The sequence below is a fragment of the Talpa occidentalis genome, unplaced genomic scaffold (genome assembly GCF_014898055.3).
Source record: "Talpa occidentalis isolate TD23 unplaced genomic scaffold, MPIMG_talOcc4v2.1 talOcc4.16, whole genome shotgun sequence".
Taxonomy (NCBI): domain Eukaryota; kingdom Metazoa; phylum Chordata; class Mammalia; order Eulipotyphla; family Talpidae; genus Talpa; species Talpa occidentalis.
The window spans coordinates 62,841,126-62,865,208 of NW_023601653.1; the positions used below are offsets into that span (position 1 = coordinate 62,841,126).

Consider the following 24,083-nt stretch of genomic DNA (forward strand, 5'->3'; position numbering starts at 1 on the left):
TATTTCAGGTAAGGAGGCAAGTACAAATTAAGTGAAAAAGAATCTGGCTTGAATTTGCATGCTTGCATATTTGACTTTAACCTTTTAATCACTGCCATGAGTGAAAAACTGCAATCAGTGCCAATGGTACCTGGACACAAACTGGTTTGGAAATTAGTTGCTCTCTCAAAGAAGTAACTGCATTTTCTATATGAGACTGTATACTTTAGAAGATCCTTCTGGATTAAGAACAGAATTATAATAAGAGATGAATAATTTCCTTTAGTATAGGAGACTGTACCCACCCATCTGTGCTGGAGGTACTGCTTAAGATTAGAATTGGATTCAAAGCAATGAAGAGAAGTATCAGAAATGGATGCTCTTCTGCAACAGTTTGATTATACATTTATTACAGAGATCTAGGATTAGAAGTGTGGATTATTTTCTGCAGAAATGTTCATGGGTCTGGATGAAGTCTTTCTGATTCTGTCGATAGTGGAGTTCCTCGTCGGAATACTGGGGAATGTTTTCATTGGAACGGTTAACTGCTATGAATGGGTCAAAAACCACAAGATCTCCCTGGCTGACTTCATCCTCACCTGCTTGGCTCTCTCCAGAATCATGCAGCTGGTGGTGTATTTATTCCAATCTTTTCTGATGGGACCAGGTGCACATATATACCTCACTTATAAACTAGGAAGGCTTTTTAGCTTGCTTTGGAGAGTAGCTATTCACTTGACTACCTGGCTGGCGACCTGCCTCAGCATTTTCTACCTCCTGAAGATTGCTCAGTTCTCCCACTCTTTCTTCCTCTGGCTGAAGTGGAGAATGAACAGAGTGGTTCTAATGACTCTTGTCTCTTCTTTGGCCATTCTGATTTTTGACTTGCTATTGCTAGAAAGACTTTTCATTAGTGACTATATATTAGATGGAAGTAATCTGACTTCACATCCAACTGAAAGAAAAACTTCCCAGGTTAACACTCTGATTATTCTTAGCATGACCTATTTTATCCCCTTCCTCCTGTCCCTGACCTCTTTGGTCCTTTTGTTTCTGTCCTTGGTGAGACACACCAGGAATTTGCAGCGCAACTCCATGGCTTCCCGGGACTCCAGCACAGAGGCCCATAAAAGAGCCATGAAAATACTGCTGTCTTTCCTACTCCTCTCCGTGGTTCATTTTATTTCCACGCAATTGGCAATTTGGTTGTTTTCTGTGTTGTGGCGGGACATGTTTGTAAGGTTTCTCGTGTTAGTAATGTATGTCCTTCCCACAGGCCACTCGTTTATTTTGATTCTGGGAAACAAGAAACTTGGACAGGCAGTCCTGAAAGTATATGGTATCTTAAAAGCTTATTGAAGAGAAAATCTGTCAGCTTTACAGATAGAATTTCCAAAGTCTTTTCAAAGATAAAAACTTAGTGAGAAGACTTTGAGAATCAATTTTCTCTCCCCACCCCCCTGCCCCCCTGTGCGTTTCTTTAAGCATTGTTGAGCATAACTGCAATTTTCTTTAGAGCAGGTTGCCTTGGATAATAATTCACACATAGTCAGCCAATGTAATTTTAAAAGAAATCATTTTTAAAAAAATATTGGTTACCAATTTTTTGAAGTCTCAAATATTCTTTCGAAGAGAATTTAACTTAGCATTTTATATGTAAAAGATGTATGTAATTGCAGCTCATGTAGGGGGAGAAAGGCATGTAGTTCTTGAAAAATCAAGATAAATTACAAAATCAACAGGGTACAAGATCTATAAAATATTGATAGAAAAATTAATTGAGCAACTAAGGTTACAGGTGGGAAAAATATGACCTCAGCTCTTAAAGTCCAAAATTTTTTGAATGATAAAGCATTGCATTGTTGTCATTAGGAATCTCGTTGATAACAGAACAGGAGATATGTGAGAATACAAAATACAATAAATCATCTTTAAGTAGAAATGTGTTTTACAATGCTTATCTAAATTTGAAGCTCTAAATCATATTTTTGATGTATGCAGGTACTAATCAATTTTGCTAAATACCGAGATATGCAAAATGTATTTTCAGAGTGGCAGAAATCATTGCTTCCACCATGTGATGCAAAAGAATTAAAATTTCCCTTTAGTTCAAAACCACACTTATATTTTTACTACAAATGGATCATAATTACATTTTGAGAATGATCACATTTGTGTTTACACATGAATTTTGCTGGAATCTGATCATTAGAGTTCTCAGAGAAACAAACAGAAACAGGTCAACACAAAGGTCTAGAAAGCATAGTTTATAAGAGAATAGTACAGGGGCCTCCCTGGTGGCGCAGTGGTTGAGCGCTGGGTTGCGAAGCTGCCCGCAGCCTCTGCAGCGCCGGTTCGATCCCCGGCTGCTCCCCGGCCGCCGGAGGAGGGTCCCGCATGGCGCGCAGCCCTCTCCTGCCGCCCGCTGCTCCCCTCAGCAGTGTACTTCAGTCCTTCTGCCTGCTCTGCTCCCCGATCTGGCTCTGGTGAATTCTCTCACCCTCCCGCGCTTCTGACTGTACCCAGTGCATGTATAAACAAAACAAACAAACAAATAAATAAATAATAAAACATGCCTCTATTAAATAAATAAAATAAATAAAAAAAAAAAAAAAGAGAATAGTACAGGTAGATTTGCCTGTTCTGCTCCCCACTCTGTCTCTGGTGAATCCTCTCACCCCCACAACTCTGGTCTGCACCCCAGCTCTGTATACATAAGTAAATACATCCTTCAAAAAAAAAAAAAAGAGAATACTACATGTGTCATGTAAATTTTACACATAAATATGTATATATAGTGTTATGAATATTATCATCTGATTTTAGATATGATTACTATAATTGTAATTAAGGTGAAATGTGGGAACATATAAAATTTTGAATATGATGCTTGGGATTATCGTAGTGTAAAGATGCTACACGTTTATATAATGGAAATCCTTAAAAATGAAAATTTAATTTTTAAGGTCTTACATTTTTTGATGTATTCTTCAGATTGTCTTTAAGAAACAAAAACTTGTCACAATTAAAAGGTGATAAATTTTGACGGAGCCCTGGGAATGGGCATTGCTCTAGGGCTGTTCCCCGGGGCTGGGGATAATGTGAGAATTAAGACTTCTCCCTGCCCTCCTTCATTTGTAGAAAACTGAACTATATACACTCCTAGGTTATGCGGTGTACCAAAAAATAGTGAAGCTGACGGTGCTTTTTTCTTTTTTAAGATTTATTTATTTATTTATTTATACAAGCACTGGGTACAGTCAGAAGCATGGGAGGGTGAGAGAATTCACCAGAGCCAGAGCAGGGAACAGAACAGGTAGACTGATGAAACACACTGCTGAGGGGAACAGCAGGCGGGGCAGGAGAGGTCTGTGCGCCGTGTGGGACCCTTGCCAGTGGCCGGGGATCGAACCGGCGCTGCAGAGGCTGTGGACAGCTTCACAGCACTGCGCTCAACTGCCTGAGTGGGCAGGGGAGGCCCTCAATAGTTTATTTAATGTTACTTTACAACTTCTGTCTGAGCTCCTTGATGCTGCTTCTCTTTATTACACATTTATATGGAATTAATGAATAATGTCTGCAGTGTAGAGCTTACTTTTAGAGGACAGTTTTAAAATGAAGAAATTTGAATCCCAACTGTATTGAGTTTCGATGGAAAAGGAAAGTACAAATCAGTGTAAAGAAATCTGTCTCAAATTTGCATGCTTGCATACCTGACTTCCTTCTTCCACACCTGACTTCCTTCCTCCACAAATCCTCACAAGTGGAAACTCGCAGCTAACAAGTATGATGGACACATTCACTGCTTACCTTGGGGATCAGTAGTTGATTGAGAGAAATAAAATTTTTCACGAAGATCTGTGAAACCGGATCAAGTATTTCAGACCTACAGTTGGAATTAATCTAAAACACAGGGGAGATTCTTTTTAGTATATGAGACTCAGCATTTTCAGCATAAAAGTGTCAAGTATCAAACTCATATTATTTTACAATATTTTGTCAGCAAAATATCAGAAGACATAGAGTTTGCTTTCTGGGTTCTTTCTACGGAAATGCCATCTGAAATTGGAAATACTTTTCTGCTGGTGGCAATAGGAGAATTTGTGATTGGAGTGTTGGGGAATGGCTTCATTGTGCTGGTGAACTGCATGGACTGGGTCAAATGTAAAAAGCTCTCATTAGCCGACTATATCCTCACCAGCCTGGCTCTCTCCAGAATTGGCCATCTCTGGATAATAGTACTTGATTCATCTGTAATGGTGTTATGGCCACATCTCTATGACATTGATGAACTAGCCACATTTATTGGCATTGCTTGGACTCTGAACAATCACTTCGCTACCTGGCTGGCTACCTGTCTAAGTGTTTTCTACTTCCTTAAAATAGCCAATTTCTCCCAGCCCTGGTTTGTCTGGTTGAAGTGGAGAATTAGCAGGCTGATGCTTGTGCTTCTTCTGGGGTCTTTGTTCTTACTCTTGGCTGACCTTCAATTAACAGATACATTTAATGGCTTTTGGAATAATGTTGGTAACATTTATGTCAGAAACTCAACTTGGGCCTCAGGTATAAGAACTCTGTATACTAAGCGCGTGGTTGCTGACAGCTTGATCCAGTTAATTCCCTTTCTTCTCTCTGTAATCTCACTGCTGCTTTTATTTCTCTCCTTGATTAGACACACCAGAAACCTGGGGCGAAACTCTAGCTCTGGTGACCTCAGCACAGTGGCCCACAAACGGGCCATGAAAATGGTGATGTCGTTCCTCTTCCTCTTCATGGTTCACTTTTCTTCCTCTGTATTAATAGGATGGACTTTCCTTGAGCCGCAGAAAATTCGAGCCCATTTTGCTGTCATGTTAGCAGTCTCTGTTTTTCCCTCAGGCCACTCATTTATCCTCATTTTGGGAAACAGAAAGCTGCAACAAGCTGCCTTGCACCTGTTGAGGCAACTTAAATGCCACCTGAAAAGGCTGAAACCTGTTGCTTCATAGACTTCTCCAGACTTTTCCATATTCCAGAATGAATGAGAAGACATTGAGATCCATTTTAACTTCTGTTTTTCTCACTGGATTCTTTAGATACTGTTGAACATTACAAATGTTCCCTAAAATTGCCTAAACTAATTATCCATTCACATAGTCAGAGGACATAACACTGAATTTTTCAAAATGTAAGTATTGGTGTCATTTTATAACAGGCTGGTAACAAGAAATATCTGAGATTTAATATGCATATAAGACATACATTACAATACATATAAATTTTTTTAAAAAGATTTTATTTATTTATTTATACAAGCACTGGGAACAGTCAGAGGCACAGGGGGGTGAGAGAATTCACCAGAACCAGAGCGGGGAGCAGAGCAGGCAGAAGGACCGAGGTACACTGCTGAGGGGAGCAGCGGGCGGCAGGAGAGGTCTGGGCGCCATGTGGGACCCTCCTCTGGTGGCCGGGGAGCAGCCAGGGATCGAACCGGTGCCGCAGAGGCCGGGGGCAGCTTCGCAACCCAGCGCTCAACCGCTGCGCCACCGGGGAGGCCCACAATACATATAAATGTTAAAGGTGCTGGCAAACATTTACTGCATTCATATGTGACAAAAATAACATGATTATTTAGAAATGAAAATTGCTTCCAAGTTTGAATAGGTAGAACACTTGCACAACATTAAGTTAAAATAAACCAAAGAATAAAAATGCTGGGGCCTCCCTGGTGGCACAGCAGGTTGAACGCAGCGCTGTGAAGCTATCCGCAGCCTCTGCGGTGCCGGTTCGATCCCTGCAGGCCACGGAGATACCCACATGGCGTGGCAGACCTCTCCTGTCTAGCCTGCTGCTCCCCTCAGCAGTGTGTTTCAGTCAGTTTGCCTGTTCTGTTTCCCACTGTCTCTGGTGAATCCTCTCACCCTCCCGTGCATCTGGCCTGTACCTAGGTTCTTGTATAAAAAAATAAATCCTAAAAAAAAAGAAAAAAAAATACTGGTAGCACATCATCTCACAACAAGATATAACCTAAAATATTTGAAATTTATGTTATAATGCAGTTATTTCGATAAAAATTTTTTTTAAATTCAAGTGTTTGAAATACTATGAGTATCATTATCCTCTATTGTTTTTCACCTCACTTTATCATTTTGAGTATTTCTGTTCCCTACAGTTTCATAAATTGAAGTTTTGAGTTATGATCAATAACCCAAAGATTTTAAAGGATTACAAAATTCTTAAAAAAAAAGTTGACTATCATTAGGACTCCAAGCTACAATAGAATTGATACTACCCTTTTAGAAAAAGAAAATAATTAACTGAATTTATAAAAGTGCATAACAGTACTTATATAAGTGCGTAATAGTACTTATGTATTTACAAGGGTGTGTATGTCTATATAAAGATTATATGATGCTACTAGAGTTCCTTGTCAGAGAAGACAAACACAACTGACTCGCCAGAGGTAGGAGTAAAAAGGAAAGTTTACAAGAGATTATTACATATGTGTATATGTTTTAGGCAAGTTTTATAATAATTATAATAAAATAATTAAAATATAACCAAAGTAGCTGAAAACACATAATCTTGGTAAGATTGTGCTTGCTAATATTACAATTTTGAATAGTAGTACCTTCAGATTATAAATATATTTTAAAACTATCATTAATGAAGACATACATGCTAGGGTTTCATGATCTTTCATTGGTAAAAGCAGGCCCAAAATAATCAAAAACTAGAAAATAAATCTTGAAAATATATGGATGGTTAGATTTTTTGTTTTAAGATTTATTTATTTATGCATACAAGAACTGGGGTACGGGTGAGAGTGTTCACCAGAGACAGTGGGGAACAGAACAGGCAGACTGACTGAAATACACTGCTGAGGGGAGCAGCAGGTGAGTCAGGAGGGGTCTGCTGTGCCATGTGGTAGCTCCCTGGCCAGGGGTGGAACTCATGCTGCAGTGGCTGCGTATAGCTTCATAAGTTGCATCTTAACCCCTTGTGACACCAGGGAGGCCCCGATGGTTAAGTCAGTTTTGATGGAGTAATACATCAAATCTGTTGCTGGGGAAGACATAAGAACCGCAAAAATTTTGTCAAGTATACTCTTACTATGGTGAGCTCTGATACATTCGTGACCATGCCAATGATAATGTTATGATACATGTATATCCAAGTCTGAACAGAGATTTAGATTTAAATTGCATTCATGTTGAACACTATGTAAGAAATCTAATGATTGTCACTAGGATTATCTTTCTTTAGGAAAGGTAAAGTTCAAATTATCTTGCGCTACTCAGATATTCAAGATAATTTGGTTTAGAATATATTCCTTTCAGTAAAAATATTAAAGATTATTTTCGTACTTACTAGAAGAAACTGGATATACTTTTAATTTTTTGATTTCTATTTTAGTGTCAGCAAACTTTTGTTTAATGGCAAAGATATAAAAGATGAAGCAACTATGCACAACTATTGCTTTCTACGAGTGGGAAGGAGCAGTAAATGCCTCCTTAGAATTAAGTCCTCACTTCTCACGTACTGTCCTTGCCAATGACACTCTGGGGAGCAGGGACCTACTCCTGATAAGAGAAGCACAAAAAGTAATGATGAGAAGATAAAGCCTGGCTGGGCGGTGGCTGCTGCCTTGCCTTTTCCTATTAAAATGGAGTTTTAAGATTAAATTCTGTGCCTCCCCTTTCCATAATAAAAGTCTGAGTTGGAGACCCAAGTCATGCTCCAGGGAAAATTACTACTATCATACCTCCAGGCAGTCCCATGGTATCTGGAGAGTAGTTCATCCTAGTACAGGACCAACTTACTAGGGGAATAAAAAATGATTGTCATTGCTCTCTTGCTGATCACGTCCCTCCAAAATAAACTTTCAAGTGTGAACTGTCTTGACATAATGTTCATTTTCCCCCCAAGTTTGCCCACACCTGAAACTAGTTACAAATAACCTTCTAATGCCAGAAGAGGCTTGGCCCTGAGCTCTGCCCAAGACCCTCGATCTTAAGTGGAAAAAACACTTCAGTGGTCAAATCATGTTGTATAGTGGAAACATCTAAGAATCTATCAGAGCCCAAAGAAAATGTGGAATCTGATGGCTCAGGTCTTTAATCTACTGGTCTTGATTAAGGCCTGGTCCTCCCTTAACTGATACAGAAACATGGGGCCACCTGCAAAACTCATACTTCCAGAGTCCACTCACGTGTGAGATTGGTTAGTGTTGTGTACCCAGATGAAGTCTTGTGCTAGACTTTCCAGAATAAACCTTCATTCAAAAAGTGGACCAGATGGTTGGTCTCGATCAATAAACCTTCATTCAAAAGTGGACCAGATGGTTGGTCTCGATCAATTCAGAAAACAGTTAAGACATTATTTTTGGGGGGATATTTAAAGATCACAGGAGACAGATGGACTATTTTCAATTAGTCATTATTTGAGGGACACCAATATAGATACAGCTCCAGGAGACAACGCACTATCTCAAATGTAGATTGGTATCTCTATCCCTTGGTCCTGTTTATGTCAGAGCTAGGAATAACTTTTTTCCCTTTCATATAGATCTAACCTGACCTGAATTTTAAGGCATCTGTTAAACATATTCCTCTTCGAATTCAGTTTGAGATGATGTCAAAGTTTTCTTTTATCAATTAAAAATTCCAAAAGTTGGGTCTCTCTGGTGGCGCAAGGGGTTAAGTCTCAGCACTATAAAGCTGTCAGCAGCCACTGCACAAGTTCGATCCCTGACCAGGGAGCTGACCCACATGGCACAGACCTCTCTTGATCACCCGCTGCTCCCCTCAGGAGCATATTTCAGAAGATCCTCTGTTCTACCCACTCTGTCTCTGGTGAATCCTCTCACACACACACCCCCCCCCGCCCCCACATCTCTAGCCTGCAACCCAGCTCTTGCATACATAAATCTTAGGGGGAAAAAAATTCCAAAAGTTTTTCAGAAAAGTTCCTTTTATTTTTTAAAAGATTTATTTATACAAGCACTGGGCACAGTCAGAAGCGCGGGAGGGTGAGAGAATTCACCAGAGCCAGAGTGGAGAGCAGAACAGGCAGACTGATGAAGTACACTGCTGAGGGGAACAGCGGGCAGCAGGAGAGGTCTGCACGCCATGTGGGACCCTCATCTGGTGGCCGGGGATCGAACCGGCACTGCAGAGGCTGCGTGCAGCTTTGCAACCCAGCGCTCAACTGCTGCGCCACCGGGGAGGCCCAAAAAGTTCCTTTTAAATTAAACACCTTGTTAGTTTGTTGGACACAACCTCTATTCTGTGGCAATGATTTTAAAGCCCAGACATTCTTGGTTAAGGATTTCATTAATGATTTATGCCTTTTGGTTGTGAGGATTTAGCTTTTCTCATTTTGGTTCATAAAAGGTTACCCTGCCTCACTGAAGATATAAAAAAACCTCCTCTATGAGGGCAACCTGGCCCAGGGAGGGAAGGGAAGCCAGGGGCCAAAAGGCTTCTGAATTTCTCCAGAAATTCAGGAGTGGAGGGTTGTTGTGGCAACCCTGCAGGCTTGGCAAGGCAGGGAGGCAAGGCAGGGGTCGGGGGCAGAGCCTCACCAGGCCCCAGCAAATCTTTACTCTTTCTCTGGGCTCACTGGCGATCAGACTGCTTTCCAGGCTCAGAAATTTCGGCATTAGGAGTTCTTCATAGGTCAGAATTACACCACCTCTTTGCTTCAAGTTGGAGATATGTCTGTACCAATAAAAAAAGCTCAATTTATGGATAATAAAATGGATGACCTTAGTATCATGACCAAATACAGCTTTATTTTCTTTATTGACTGCTATGTGTAGAAGAAAAAACAAATTCGGCATTCATTCAATAATAGTTATGATCTACTTTGCATTAGGCGACGTTCCAGGCTGAGGATAGAGCAAAGAACAAACAAAGTCTTTGGCTTCATGGATGTCACCTGGAAGGATGTCAAGAGGAATACAATTACTCGCAAATTAGAGTAACTGGTTTGTCAGGGCAAAACTCTTGTTTTCCAGCGATGTTGATAAAGTTCATTGAGTTGTATCATGTCAGAAGAAAAACATACATCTAGGTTTTAGAACAATTGTGAAGGATAAATGGTATATCACAGAGCTCTCATTCGGGTCCTACTATACATTTCCTAATACTATAGGTTGTAAAATTGGATTATGATACAGTGTCTTCACTCACAGAGCTTCCAATCTAGTTGAAGGATATGATAAATAAGTTTAATAAAGTGATAAAGTGCCTAAGTTTCTTCAGTGTAACAAAAGACTGCTAAGAGGAAAAAGGTTGAAAACACTGGATTCAGGCAGCCACCCAAATGTAGCATTTTGGACCTCCTCATCCCAGCATGAAGGAAGCTACATTCTCTTATGTTATTAGTGGAGCATCAGTACCTCTAGGAACTAGTGATGTCTGCCCCTTTGCAGGCTCCTTGGCATTATGGATCAAATTCTATTTCTGATATTTTAGAACAAAATATTTTAGTTCCTGCACTCTATCACAGCAATATGTAATTACCAAGGGGAGAGATGATAGTCCAGGAAATGTGTCTTCCTGGATATTAAAAGAAAAACCCAACCCTCCAAATCTGATAACGAATGCAGGTGTAAATTGATATTAACACAGCCCTTGGATGGATTAAAAGGAATGAAGTCTATTCTGGTCAGAGGCATCTCAGAAAATCTTAATGGAAAAATAGTATAAGTAGAAAGTGCTCAATAGTCTGGCTGGAGAAAAGGATTATGGAAAGAATTACCGGCAACCAGACATGGTGCTGGAGCGGGCACTAGTTTTTTGCCCCTGGGGTATATTTCTTTGTTGGATACAATTAGAATATAGAACACTGTTAACAGTTTAAATATTTACCACAACAAGTAATTGCCACTCTTCACACAAATGTCTCACCAAAAATCTTCCTGCAATATCTTCATACCTCGAGTGTCAGTACCCTACATATCTCCTTCAAATCTCTGGAAAAACAGGCCTTCCATAAGAGTTTTAAGTTTTACTCAAATATGAAGGGTACTGTTATAATGAACACCATCTATTGTGTATATATGAAACACTAAGGTAGGCTTATTTTTAATCCTCACCGTTCAAAGTGGGTATTTTTACTTCAATTAATAACGGAGGAAAGGAGTTTAGGCAGATGAATGGCATCACCTAAGGCTATAAAATCAGAGTTCATATTTTAACAGATCTACTTGATTTAAAAACTTACCCTGCTGACTCTTACTAATGGTGTAAATTTCAATTACCTGGAGAACTTCTAAAAAGTTGAAACTTATTTAAACCAATTCCTATTTAAAGAAGTAAGTATCTAAGTTCAAAAAATCAAATAATACTGCTAGTCCGGTAGTGAAAAGCAGCAGCACTCCTTGCTTTTCTCTACCCATCCCCGATTTTCTTTCTTCAGAGACAACCACTTTTAACTGAGTTGTTTTTCCTATGTAACATAGTTTGACTTCACTGAATTAGATCTTGATTCTCCCCCATTATACACATCTCTTTCCTTTCCAGTCTCCTCCAAATTACATAACCATTCGTTTTATCTGTGTTCAATGTTTACATAATTATGACCAACTTTATATAACCATTATTATTCACAGTTGAGGCATGCAGTGTAATTCTTGTCAAACTTTTAATTTTTCCTGGGGTTTATAATTGCCTCAGCTGTTTCCTTAATTTAGAAAAGCCCTATAAACCACTCATTTAATCCCAGACTCCCTAAAACATTAAAAACCTGTTAACTCATATACAAACACACCAAATAGTCTACCATTTTTTCTTTTTGAGACATTTCATTTAACTCTCCATCTTAGGCATTTCTTATTGACTTCCTGCTGGTCTCTGCTCTTTCTCTTGAATGTAATTATATTACTATTCTAGCAACTTTATCCACTATTCCATTTACCCTGCCCCCTTTCAACATCACCACCAGTAAGGTCTACTTTTACATTGTAAAGGTTGATGTCATTGGCATGCTACTTTGTAAGCATAATTCTTTTAAAAGATGACAACCATAAACAGCATTTACATTATGATGATTATCTAAATATTATCCACGAAATAGCCATGCTTTGTGCTACGACTGGGTTGCCTTCTTTTTGGCTCCTGGGTGCTGAACTAGGTGCTACTCACAGGGTCACTGCAACAGAGTCCACTTTCTCACACTCCGACCCTCCGAGGCTCAAAATACAACCCTCGGGTCAAAATCTTGGTATATATGAAGGATGCGACTCCTGTACCGTCTTTGCGCTGTTTTCACTAAAAGTTCCTGTCATCGTTTTCTCCTGTGGGACGAAGAAAGAGCTGGCGTCCACGGCAAATCCTTAAGATCTTCAGCTTCTGACTCATTCAGTGTCTACTTACAATCCGATCCAAACAACAGTCCCGAAACTTATTTAACTGGAACCTTGAGCTTGTTGTACATAATTTTTTTTCTCGAAAGTTCGGCTTCTTAAATACAGTCGTGAGTCTGTACAAAGTCTGCGGGCGGAACCAAAGTCACGCACTCCCTCCGGCCAGCCCCGGACGGCTCACGCGACGGCCCGCGAGTGCGGCTGAGGGAGGAGTGCGCAGCCGCGGAGAGCGCCCGACACTCTCGCGAGACCTCGCGGGGCCGGGCCCCCAGGGAGTCCGCCATGGTGTGCCGCCATGGCAGCGGCGAAGTCGCTGCACTAGAAGTGTACCTGCAGGCGGATGTTGAGGATCACGGAGCCCGCGATGTAGAAGTACGGGAAGTTCATGCGCAGCTGCCAGGCCAGCTCGAAGAAGGCGAGCAGGGTGCGGGAGAGCCCCTTGCAGAAGACCCCGTACGAGCTGGGGGCTGCGGCCGGGCTGCAGGCCCGGAGCGCCAGGGAAGACGAAGCCGCCGCGGTGGCCATGGGCCTGGAGCCGAGGGTCCCCGCGGGCCCAGACGGACGTCCGGGGCAGGCTGGGGCGGGGGCTGAGCGGCTGCGGCTCCCGGAGACGTGCGCGCCCGACGCCGCCGCCGCTTGCTCCCCAGCGGCGCCGAGCCCCTGGCAGCCGCCGGCGCCCCGCCTCTTCCTGTCGGCTGCGCAAATGATAGTTACTTTAGCGCTTAACACGTAGTGGCCCCCAGCGGGTTTATATAAATGGCATACGTGTTATTTAATAGAACATATGGACAGCCTTAAGGCGTGATTTTCACTGCACTGTTACAGGGCAGCCCCGATATAAAACGGGGTGCCTGGGTGTGGGTCCTCACACGCGCGCTTAAAAGGGACTTAATACTCCACTGCAGGCACACACAAAACGTTACTAAAAGGTTTATTTGCAAGGAAAGGGAAAATGAGGAAATGTACAACTCAGGAAAAAAATAGGGAAGTAAAATCCTAAGTGCGTCCTACCTGATCCGCTGACCTGGAAACCCAATGGCACTCTGAGAGCTGGCGGAGAGCCAAAAGCCTTCCCTACACCCCCCCCCCCCCCAAGGCCCACGTGTCTGGTTTTTATGCCAACCTGGCTGCTTAACTCCACCCTCAGGTCCCAGCAACCTTCCTTTTGGTGGTGATGGGATTTGTCTTTCCCAATGTCCTGATGGCTTTGGGCTGGAGTGGGGGCAGAGTCCTGTATGGAATTAGCTTTAGGACATCCTTTCCCCTCTAACACCAGTTGGAGAAAGGAAGCCAAGTGAAGTGGTATATTTGGCCTTAAGGCTCACTGTCTGCCAGCAATAAAACTGGGATTTTTTAGCCAGGCATTTTACCCTTTTATTTTGTAACATTGGCTGTAATATTGTTTCGGAGCAGCCCAGATATAAAACAGGTTGCCTGGCTGTGGGTCCTCACCTGCGCGCTTAAAAGGAACTTATTAATACTCCACTACAGGCACACACAAAGGTTAATAAAAGGTTTATTTACAAGGGAAAGGGAATTGAGGAAATGTACAACTCAGGGAGAAAATAGGGAAATAAAGTCTTTAATGCGTCCTACCTGATCCACAGACCTGGAAACCCAAAGGCACTCAGAGCTGGCCAAGCACTGCAAGCTGGCGGAGAGCCAAAAGGGAACCCCCCAACACCCACGAGTCTGGTTTTATACCAAACCTGGCTGCTTAACTCCACCCTCAGGTCCCAGCAGCCTTCCTTTTGGTGGTGATGGGATTTGTCTTTCCCAATGTCCTGATGGCTTTGGTCTGGAGTGGGGGTGGAGTCCACAAAACCTGTATGGAATTAGCTTTAGGACATCCTTTTCTCCCTAGCAATATTAGGACAAGATGAGCCCCTTAAGCAGATTTGGGCATATTCTGCGATGTTTTAGGCCTGTTTCAATTGTGACAGAAGTTACACATTCAACAAGCTTTTTTTTTCTTTCTTTCTTTTTTTTTTTTTGCAGTTCATAATCTCTCAATATCAAATTCTCACTCCCCATGTAAACTTAGGAAAAATCCAGATTAGGTGTGGAAACATACTGTTTCTGCAAGGAGACACACGTGAACCTATGACTAAGCCCTAAGGCTGGAAATTTTTTTTTTTAAGATTTATTTATTTATACATACAAGAACCGGGGTACAGGCCAGAGTTTTGGGGGGTGAGAGGATTCACCAGAGACAGAGTGGGGAACAGAGTAGGCAGATTGTCTGAAATACACTGCTGAGGGGAGCAGCAGGCGAGACAGGAGAGGTCTGCTACGCCATGTGGGTCACCTCCAGGGCTGGGACTCGAACTTGTGCTGTAGTGGCTGTGGTGAGCTTCATAGGTTGCGTCTTAACCCCTTGCGCCACCAGGGAGGCCCCTAAGGCTGGAAATTCTAACCCCTGTTTACACACCCTGAATACACTTAGGGTAACATTGTAATGGATAACCACCTACTCTGGTGTTTAAAGGATACACATTACATTACCTTCTCTAATCTCTTTGTTTTTACTGGTAAGCACTGTGTTTTTCATCATGGACAACCTGTGTAAACGTAGATTATTCCGAGAGTGACTTCTGATCATAATCTGAAGTTTGGAAAAGCACTGTTCAATTTTTCCACACCTCACCCTGCACTAAATAAATGTATTGTTCAAAGCAAAATTAACGTAGCCTAAAGAACGTTTGTTTCTATATATCTACTGATAAGATTTGTACAAATAACATTGTGAAATTTATAAAACTTAATTTGTGTGACAATTACTAGAATTTCTTTTGATACTTTGCTGTACCAGTACCACCCCAGCGACTAGACAGCCCTTAGAAGAAATGACTGCAGGTCATTTAAGGTGACCTGAAATACTGGTGGACTGAAGAGTAGTACAATATGAACGACGACTTTGAGAATCAGAAGATGAATGGTTTCAGTACAGAGTGTAATTTACCCTAAATTGAAAGTGTAAAAGAGGTATTATTGAGTGTGACAGAAATCACTGAGTCCCCAAACTTCCATTTCCAACCATGTGAGCCTCATTTTTTTCCATGGGTACCATTCCCCATGGTACCAGAGTCAAAAACTTAAGAGGAATCTAGTTTCCTGTCTTCTCATCTCTATTTCCTTCCAAATAGATAAACATTTTAAATCGTTTGTTTTTAGGGCCTCACTGGTGGTGCAAGGGGTTAAAACGCAACCTATCCGCAGCCTCTGCAGCATGAGTTCAATCCCCTAGGCCAGGGAGCTACCCACATGGTGCAGCAGACCTCTCCTGACTTGCTGGCCGCTCCCCTTAGCAGTGTACTTAAGTCTATCTGCCTGTTCTGTTCCCCACTCTGTCTCTGGTGAATTCTCTCACCCCCCATACCTCTGGCCTGTACCCCAGCTCTTGTATGCATAAATAAATAAATCTTTAAAAAAAAAAAAGTTAGGTTTTTTTTTTTTTGTTTTTAGTTAGGAGAGCTTCTACCTTTTTTAGATAATAAATAACACACTGTACACATTGTTTTGTATCTATTTTTTTCTACTTCATATAACTGGAGAAGATGCCACAGCATTCCATAGCAATCAAGTTCCTTTTATACTTGAGTAGTACCCCACTTAACCTGCTCTCTGCAGTTATTTATGGTCTAGGACAAAGAAGGCTTAAATTTCAACTCATTTTCTTCATTTTTTCACTTGTATTGAGGCATAAATTAACAAATTTGTAATATACTTAAAGAGCACAATGATGATGTACATTTAGGACTATGATACTGAATTAACGTATTGCCTCATTTTTAATTTTTTTGGTGAGAACACTTAAGTTCAACTCTAACTAGTGTTTCATTTCATTTCAATTATGTTTCATTTTTATCTATCAATCCAACCATCATCTATCTACCTCCGTATCTCTCTTCATGAGACTACCATACCATCTTTATTAAGTAGTAAGCTTTGAAAGCAGGAACAGTGATCTTTCAACTTTGGTCTTTTTATTTTATTTATTTATTTATTTATTTATTTATTTATTTATTTATTTTTTCAACTTTGGTCTTTTTAAAAAAACATTTCAACACTCCTGGGCACTTTCCTATCCGTGAGTGAGTGTGTGTGTGTGTGTGTGTGTGTGCACGCGCATCCATACACATTTCCACATACACTTTGGGAATAGTTTCCCTTTCTGTGAAAAGAGCTGCTGGGATTTGATAGGGATTGCATTTTTTCTCTTTACCTGAAAAAGATGTCATGCTGGATTTTAGTTCAGTTGACCCTCTTTTTTCACAGCTCTCTGATGAATTTAAAAATATAAGTGGAGCAATTTCTTCTCCTTGTCCTGGTTATTTAAAGAGAAAACCATAGCTTTTGCAATCTGCTACATTCTGCTCCTAGGTGGAAGTTCTTACTGTGAAGCTTCAATTAACACAGAATGAAATGAGTAAATCACAGTCCTCAGAGCCTCAGAACCAAACAGGTACAATTGAAAGCACTTCACACAAATAGAATACTAACTCCTCCAAAGGTCACTTGAATAAATCTTATCTAGATTTTACTGATGATCATATGGAGGGGGAGAATATTTATAAAACAGTCCAGGACCAGAGACTTAAGAAGCAGAGGGTCTGGTTTTCATTTCATGGCAGCCCTCTGATGAAAACAAGTGTACTGTAAAGATTGAAGCTGGCTAGAATCAAGAGTAGCAGCTGAGTTAAAAATCTATTAATCAAAAAAAAAGAAAAAAAAAAGGAAAAAAGTGATTTAAACAGAAGTGTAAATCTGAATGATCAAGTGGGTAAGTCTAGATTCTGCCATGGAAACCATATATTTTTTTAAGTACCTAGTACATTTACAAAATTCCTGGATATTTTAATTATTAATGGTTAAATACTAAATAGAATGAAAGCAGAAAGTTTATCAAAGTGGTAAGCTATTTGATAACTATTAACAGTGGGTTGAAAAACTTGCATATGAGAGAAGAGGATTTAAACCTTGTGACCTCCCTGACATTGTACAGTTTGGAAATGTACGATAGCACACTAGTTCATCCAAGAAATATGTGTGTGCATGAGCTTGTAAACAGTAATGTTATATGAATATTAGTTACTAACAAGCAGCTTTTAGCAAGTATTGACCTTCCTGAATCCAAAAAAAAAAAACTTTGGCTACTTTTGATAGGAAAACTTAGGTTCTTTCTACATTAACCTGGTGTTAATAAATCTGAACTAATAATGACCCTACTTAGGACCACACTCCAACTAATAAATTAGCCATTTGGAATACTGATTGTATGTCCTATGTGTTGGGTCTTTAATATTACTACCAGCTAAGCTGATGAAGGCAAACTGTGGAGAGGTTAAACAAGGGGAAATTGCAAAACAATATGTCTTTATTTGCATGTTCTCAAATGAGAACACTTTCCACTTCAGTCAGCATCGCAATATGCTAGTATAGACAAGGACAGGCAGTGTGACTGGGCGTCATTTTAACCTATTAGAGAATATTAATGTTTTTGTAAAGACAGCATTGAACTGTCTGTTAGAACACCCTGTGTTTTCCTGCTGGGCATTGGTTTACAGAATTTGAAAGAAGCAAGGACTTTACTGCATATTTAGAAATCAGTTGCACTGCACATAGAACTTATGTCAGAAAATCAATACCAGTGATTTTAGACTAGACTTTTTATTTTTTCTCGACATGATAACTTTACTGCTGAGCATTCTTTCCATACTAGTTATGGCAGAATTCGTTCTAGGGAACCTGGCCAATGGCTTCATAGCCCTGGTGAACTACTCTGACTGGGTCAAGAGACAAAGGTTCTCCACGGTGGATCGAATTCTCACAGCACTGGCGGTCTCCAGAATTGGTTTGCTCTGGATGATGCTAATAAAGTGGTATGCAATGCTGTTTAATCCAGCATTTTATAGTTTGGAAGTATTTAGAACTATTATTAATATTGCCTGGACAACAAGCCACCATTTTAGCATCTGGCTGGGTACTATTCTCAGCATATTTTATTTGCTCAAGATAGCCGATTTCTCTAGTCTTCTATTTCTTTACCTAAAGTGGAGAGTGAAAAATGTGCTTTTTGCAATACTCTTGGCGAGTGTGGTCCTTTTGTTTCCTCACCTTGCTGTGGAAAGCATGCTTGAGAATATGAAGTCTGCAAGAGAAAATGAAGGAAACATCACTTGGAAGATCAGACTGAGGCATGGAGTAAGCCTTTCATATACGGCTCTATTCATGCTGGCAAACTTCATACCCTTTGTTATGTCCCTGTCCTCTGTTCTGCTGTTGATCTTTTCTCTGTGGAAACATCTCAAGAAGATGCAGCTCAGAGGCACAGGATCCCAGGACCCCGGCACCAGGGTCCATATCAGAGCCATGCAGACCGTGGTCTCCTTTCTCTTGCTCTTTGCTGGTTACTTTCTGATTCAAATTATTTCAATTTGGAATTTTAGCTGGCAGCGAAGCAAACTGGTCCTTCTGTTTTGTAGGGTACTTGGAATCTTGTATCCTTCAAGCCACTCATGTATCCTCATCTGGGGAAATGAGAAGCTAAAGCAGGCTTTTGTGTCATTTCTCCGGCAGCCGAGGTGCTGGCTGAAGGAAAGGAAGTAGCTGGGAGCTCCTGATTCTTCGTGCAGAAAACAAACTGGTGGAGTCTGACATCTACTCCTATTGTTTCTTCTAATGTGTATGTAACGAGTCATTTCCAAAGATTTAGGTAGAAGACTCTTTTACCCAAAACTATGGCAAAATTTACATACGTATGTGTGTTTATGAAAAATACAAGAAAGATCAACATACTGTTAACCGATTTTGGGGCGTAATAACCTCATTTTACAGAACTTTGTAAGAAATTTCTCAGAATCATAAAGTCATGTGTATTTCACATACATATTGTATGTTTTCATCTTCCAATAAAATAATTTAGATTTATATGCATTTTTAATAACTGACAACTTATCTCAGGAAATCATTGCTACAGTGCATTGTCATTAGTTCCACCCTGTATACAGATTTCACTGTTTCCCATGTCTTTGATGGTGACAGTGATCAATTTTCCTTCTTTTCAAGATTTATTTTATTTATGTATGCATACAAGAGTTGGGGTGTAGGCCAGGGGTGCGGGGGGGAGGGGTGAGGGATTCACCAGAAACAGAGTAGGGAGCAGAACAGGCAGACTGACTGAAATTTACTGCTAAGGGGAGCAGCGGGTGAGTTAGGAGAGGTCTGCTGTGCCATGTTGGTCAGCTGCCTGGCTGGGAATGGAACTCATGCTGCAGGGGTAGCAATAGCTTGATAGTGCTGAGACTTAACCCCTACACCATCAGGGATCAATTTTCAATCACACATTGAGGATGTGAGCTAGGGACAGATGCCAGTCCATCATGAATTCTTGCTTTATGGTTAAAAGGACATAGGAACTTCTTCCAGAAAATGTTGCACACAATAAAATTCAAGTGTGACAGACATATTTACACTATTTGCATATTTGCATTTATGTACAATAAACAATGCCAAATATTTTTAGATTTAACATAAGTGGGCAAAAAAGTCAGAAAAAAGATCAAGTTCAACAGTGAAGATAAAGAAAAAAGGAAAATGATTCTCAATGATACTCTGTGTCCATGTGCAGTTAGGGAGGTCATTTTGTCCAGAATTAAACCTCCTTTGTACCTCTGAATTACCAATTGTCTCCTCCATCTTGGTACCTAAAATATCCTTTTAAACTTCAGATGAGAAGAATTGATATTCCCAATCTTAAATAATTATTCAATATCAAATTAGAAATACATTGGTACTGGGCCTCCCCGGTGGCGCAGCGGTTGAGCGCTGGGTTGCAAAGCTGCCGGCGACCTCTGCGGCGCCGGTTCGATCCCCGGCTGCTCCCCGGCCACCGGAGGAGGGTCCCACATGGCGCACAGACCTCTCCTGCCGCCCGCTGCTCCCCTCAGCAGTGTACTTCAGTCCTTCTGCCTGCTCTGCTCCCTGCTCTGGCTCTGGTGAATTCTCTCACCCTCCCGCGCTTCTGACTGTACCCAGTGCATGTATAAACAAAACGAACGAACAAACAAACAAATAAATAAATAAAAACATGCCTCTATAAAAAAAAAAAAAAAAAAAAAAGAAATACATTGGTACATCATTTAATGACATTTCTGCATATATTAAAGAGATATCTATGATGTCTATGAAATAATTAAAGGAAATGCATTACACATTTGTTTTTACTACAATCTTGTAGGTAAAGATGAAATTGTGTAATGACATAGAATGGATAGCAGTTCTATTATGAGAAACAAATGTACTCAACAACTTAATTTTCTATCCTTTTTTAAAAAAAGATTTATTTATGCGTACAAGAGCTGGGGTACAGGCCAAAAATATGGGGGGTGAGAGGACCCACCAGAGACAGAGTGGGGAACAGAACAGGCAGACTGACTGAAATACACTGCTGAGGGGAGCAGCGGGTGAGCCGGGAGAGGTCTGCTTCGCCATGTGGGTATCTCCCTGGCCGGGGATCGAATTGTGCTGCAGAGGCTGCGGATTGCTTCATAGTGCAGTGCTTAACCCCTTGCGCCACTAGGGAGACCCAACAACTTAATTTTCATGAGTAGAATTCTTATGAAATTTTAGCATAATCCAAATGAAGAGAAATCACCTTCACATCTGATTTATTCATTTATTTGTATTCATATCTCACTCCTAGCAATATTAGCACTATAATGTAAGGATATGTCTACCTTTTTTCCTGCTAACTCCCTAGGATATAAAGTCAGCCTTTGGATGCGATATTATGGTGCCTAATAAAGGGATGAGCAAACTATATGAGGGCTGAAAAACCAATAAAAAAAACCAATGCATCACAAAAATGTAAGTCCATGGATATTCTCCTTCTATTTCTTCACCACTCAAATGCCAATAAGCAAATCTGCACACTATAAATTCCAATCACCGTATTAGATTGGGTAGTCTAAATGCTGTCACTACTAGGCTTAAATCACAAAGTAATGCAAACCCAACATCAATTTAATTTTGTTCTTCTAATAATACTGTGGTGTCTGAGAACCTTCTCTATGCAGTTATCATAGGAATCAGGTTGTTCAAAAATAAACTATCTTTAACATGTGGCTCCTGAGATAGCTGAGGAGTCATTTCCATTCCAGACAGTCAGGAGGGAAAAGGTAAATGTGGGAGTGAGCATGCAGACTTTCCCCAGCATAGATCTGTAAATGTGCACACAATTTCCAACCATGTGACACACTGCCTGAGCCTAGCACACATTCTTTCTCTACAATCAAGAAAGAAGATGAGGGCCTTCCTGGTGGCACAAGGAGTTAAGACGCAGCCTGTGGAACTGTCCACAGCTTCTGCAGCACGAGTTCAATCCCTAGCCAGCCAGGGAGCTACCCACATGGCGCAGCAGACCTCTCCTGTCTCACCCGCTGCTCCCCTCAGCAGTGTATTTCAGTCAGTCTGCCTGTTCTGTTCCCTACTCTGTCTCTGGTGAATCCTCTCACCCTCCACAGTTCTGGCCTGAACCCCAGTTCTTGTATGCATAAATAAATAAATCTTAAAAAAAAAGAAGATGAGAACATGGAATTTGGATGGCACTTACATCATTTCAATTCCCACAGATAATAAAAAAATAAATTATTTTAAAATCAGAGATGTCCTTCCATAATGCATGACACAGCTTGTTAATCTCCCTGTGCTACTATGTTCATACCCTGGCATAGGTGTTAACTTCTTTTTCTGTTTCTTCAAAAATTGGAAAGAATTAAGTTCCACTAAATGTCCCTATCTTTATAAATTCATAATTTGTCCTGCACTACAACTTCATTATGCATAGTCAGTATATTTTGCTTACTATTTCTGACTTAGCTACACAATATTATGCATAAATTATTTATAGTTGCTTTTTCCTAGGACCTGGAGTGCTCCTTGAAGTGGAAGTAATATTAAATTATTAATAAATCATGTTGAATCAACAAAAATACTTTATTGGCAGAGTATCTTGTTGATGAGTGACAAATAATGACAACTTAAAACATTCTTTTCCTTAACAATTTCTATTCAAAGTCACAAGTATTTGCATTCAAAGATATGACTCAGGAGATAAAAGTACAAATATGTGGAAAACATCTCTCTCACATTTGCATGTTGACATACCTGTTTTCATCTTTTCAGTCATTTGCACAGGTAGAAAATTGCAGCTGGTGCCAAGGACAAGAGGGCATCATCAGCAAGGACTCTGGACATGACATAGTAGCTGACTATATAAGTAATAAGAAAGGTGTTGATGGAAGTTTGTATTTCTTAGCAGAACTATTTAGTGTGGCACTGGAATTATAATTCAGAGAGAATGAACCATCTTTTGTGAAGATCGCTGAGATGTAGCAGGGTCTGGATTGTCCTTGCTGGAGTTATGATGAACACATGTACAGAAAGCAACATGAATGGATGTCAATCTGCATCTAGGTAACTCTAGAACTGTCAGTGAGACACAACATTGGAGATACCTTCCTAGAAATGTCGACTGCAGTGAAAACCTCCTTTCTGGTGGTGGTCACAGGAGAAATCACCTTAGGGCTGCTGGGAAACGGGTTCATTGCGCTGGTCTACTGCAGGGAGTGGGTCAAGAAGGGGACAATCTCATCAGCCGATTTCATCCTGACCAGCTTGGCTGTGGCCAGAATCCTTCAACTGTGGATAACAATATTGGACTCATATATTGTGGGGTTCTTTCCACACCTGTATTTGTGTGGTGAATTAGCAAGAGTGGTGTCTCTTCTTTGGTCACTGATTAATCACTTATCTACCTGGGCAGCCACCTGCCTCAGCATTTTCTACTTCCTGAAGATTGCCACCTTCTCCCACTTCATTTTCCTCTGGCTGAAGTGGAGAATGAACAGAGTGCTTCTTGTCATTTTCCTGGGGTCTTTGTTTTTATTGTGTGCAACTGTCTTCTTACATGTTGTTCTTATTGATTTTTGGATGGGTACTTACAGAGTACAGGAAAGAAACACGACTTCGTATGTGGATGCAAATTATATTTTCTATCTGAGAAGCCTGATTCTTCTTAGCATGACCTACATAATCCCCTTCTTCCTGTCCCTGACCTCTTTGGTCCTTTTGTTTCTGTCCTTGGTGAGACACACCAGGAATTTGCAGCGCAACTCCATGGCTTCCCGGGACTCCAGCACAGAGGCCCATAAAAGGGCCATGAAAATGGTGACAACCTTCCTGCTTCTCTTCATCATATACTTTATCTCCACTCTCATTACAAGTTGGGATATCTTTAAGATAAATAGGTTTTGGGCCAAGATATTTTTTGTGATGTTTTCAAATGTCTTTCTCTCAGGTCACTCATTTGTTTTAATTCTGGGAAACAACAAGCTAAGACAGATTGCCTCAAGACTAAGGTTGTCGTCTTAAATTTTCTGGAGGAACAGCAAAGCCCTTAGTTTCATAGCTTTGGAAAGAAGTCCCTGTATTCTTGGGGAAAATATTGTCATAGAAGACTTTGTAGGCTCATTGTTAATTTCAACATCTCTTTCCAGGAGTTCATTTAGTGTTTTAAACGGTAATAAAATTTCCCTTAAAGTAAGTGTTTTAACTAACATTGTGATCTGATACAATATTTGCTTAATGGAAATATATCTGCAATAATATTTCCTGTTTACAAAAGAAAATCTGAGACATAAAAAGCAAAGGTTATAAAATTATATAATGGCACATTACTAAACATGTATAC

The 24,083-nt window shown here is 40.5% G+C and overlaps 2 protein-coding genes and 1 pseudogene across 2 annotated transcripts; 2 read left to right on the plus strand and 1 right to left on the minus strand.

Moving 5' to 3' along the window:
- Positions 1–432: 432 nt before the first annotated feature.
- On the plus strand, positions 433–1,338 carry TAS2R42 (taste 2 receptor member 42). The gene has a single exon (XM_037515287.1). The coding sequence runs from the start codon at positions 433–435 to the stop codon at positions 1,336–1,338; it is 906 nt and encodes a 301-aa protein (XP_037371184.1).
- A 7,577-nt stretch (positions 1,339–8,915) lies between these two features.
- On the minus strand, positions 8,916–12,889 carry SMIM10L1 (small integral membrane protein 10 like 1). The gene has a single exon (XM_037515289.2). The coding sequence runs from the start codon at positions 12,854–12,856 to the stop codon at positions 12,650–12,652; it is 207 nt and encodes a 68-aa protein (XP_037371186.1). The 5' UTR covers positions 12,857–12,889; the 3' UTR covers positions 8,916–12,649.
- A 5,127-nt stretch (positions 12,890–18,016) lies between these two features.
- Positions 18,017–19,013, plus strand: LOC119246974 (taste receptor type 2 member 19-like; annotated as a pseudogene).
- The last annotated feature ends 5,070 nt before the right edge of the window (positions 19,014–24,083 follow it).

Bases quoted from the DNA above. Each gene is read 5' to 3' on its own strand.
- TAS2R42 (XM_037515287.1), top strand. From the start codon at position 433: ATGTTCATGGGTCTGGATGAAGTCTTTCTGATTCTGTCGATAGTGGAG.
- SMIM10L1 (XM_037515289.2), bottom strand. From the start codon at position 12,856: ATGGCCACCGCGGCGGCTTCGTCTTCCCTGGCGCTCCGGGCCTGCAGC.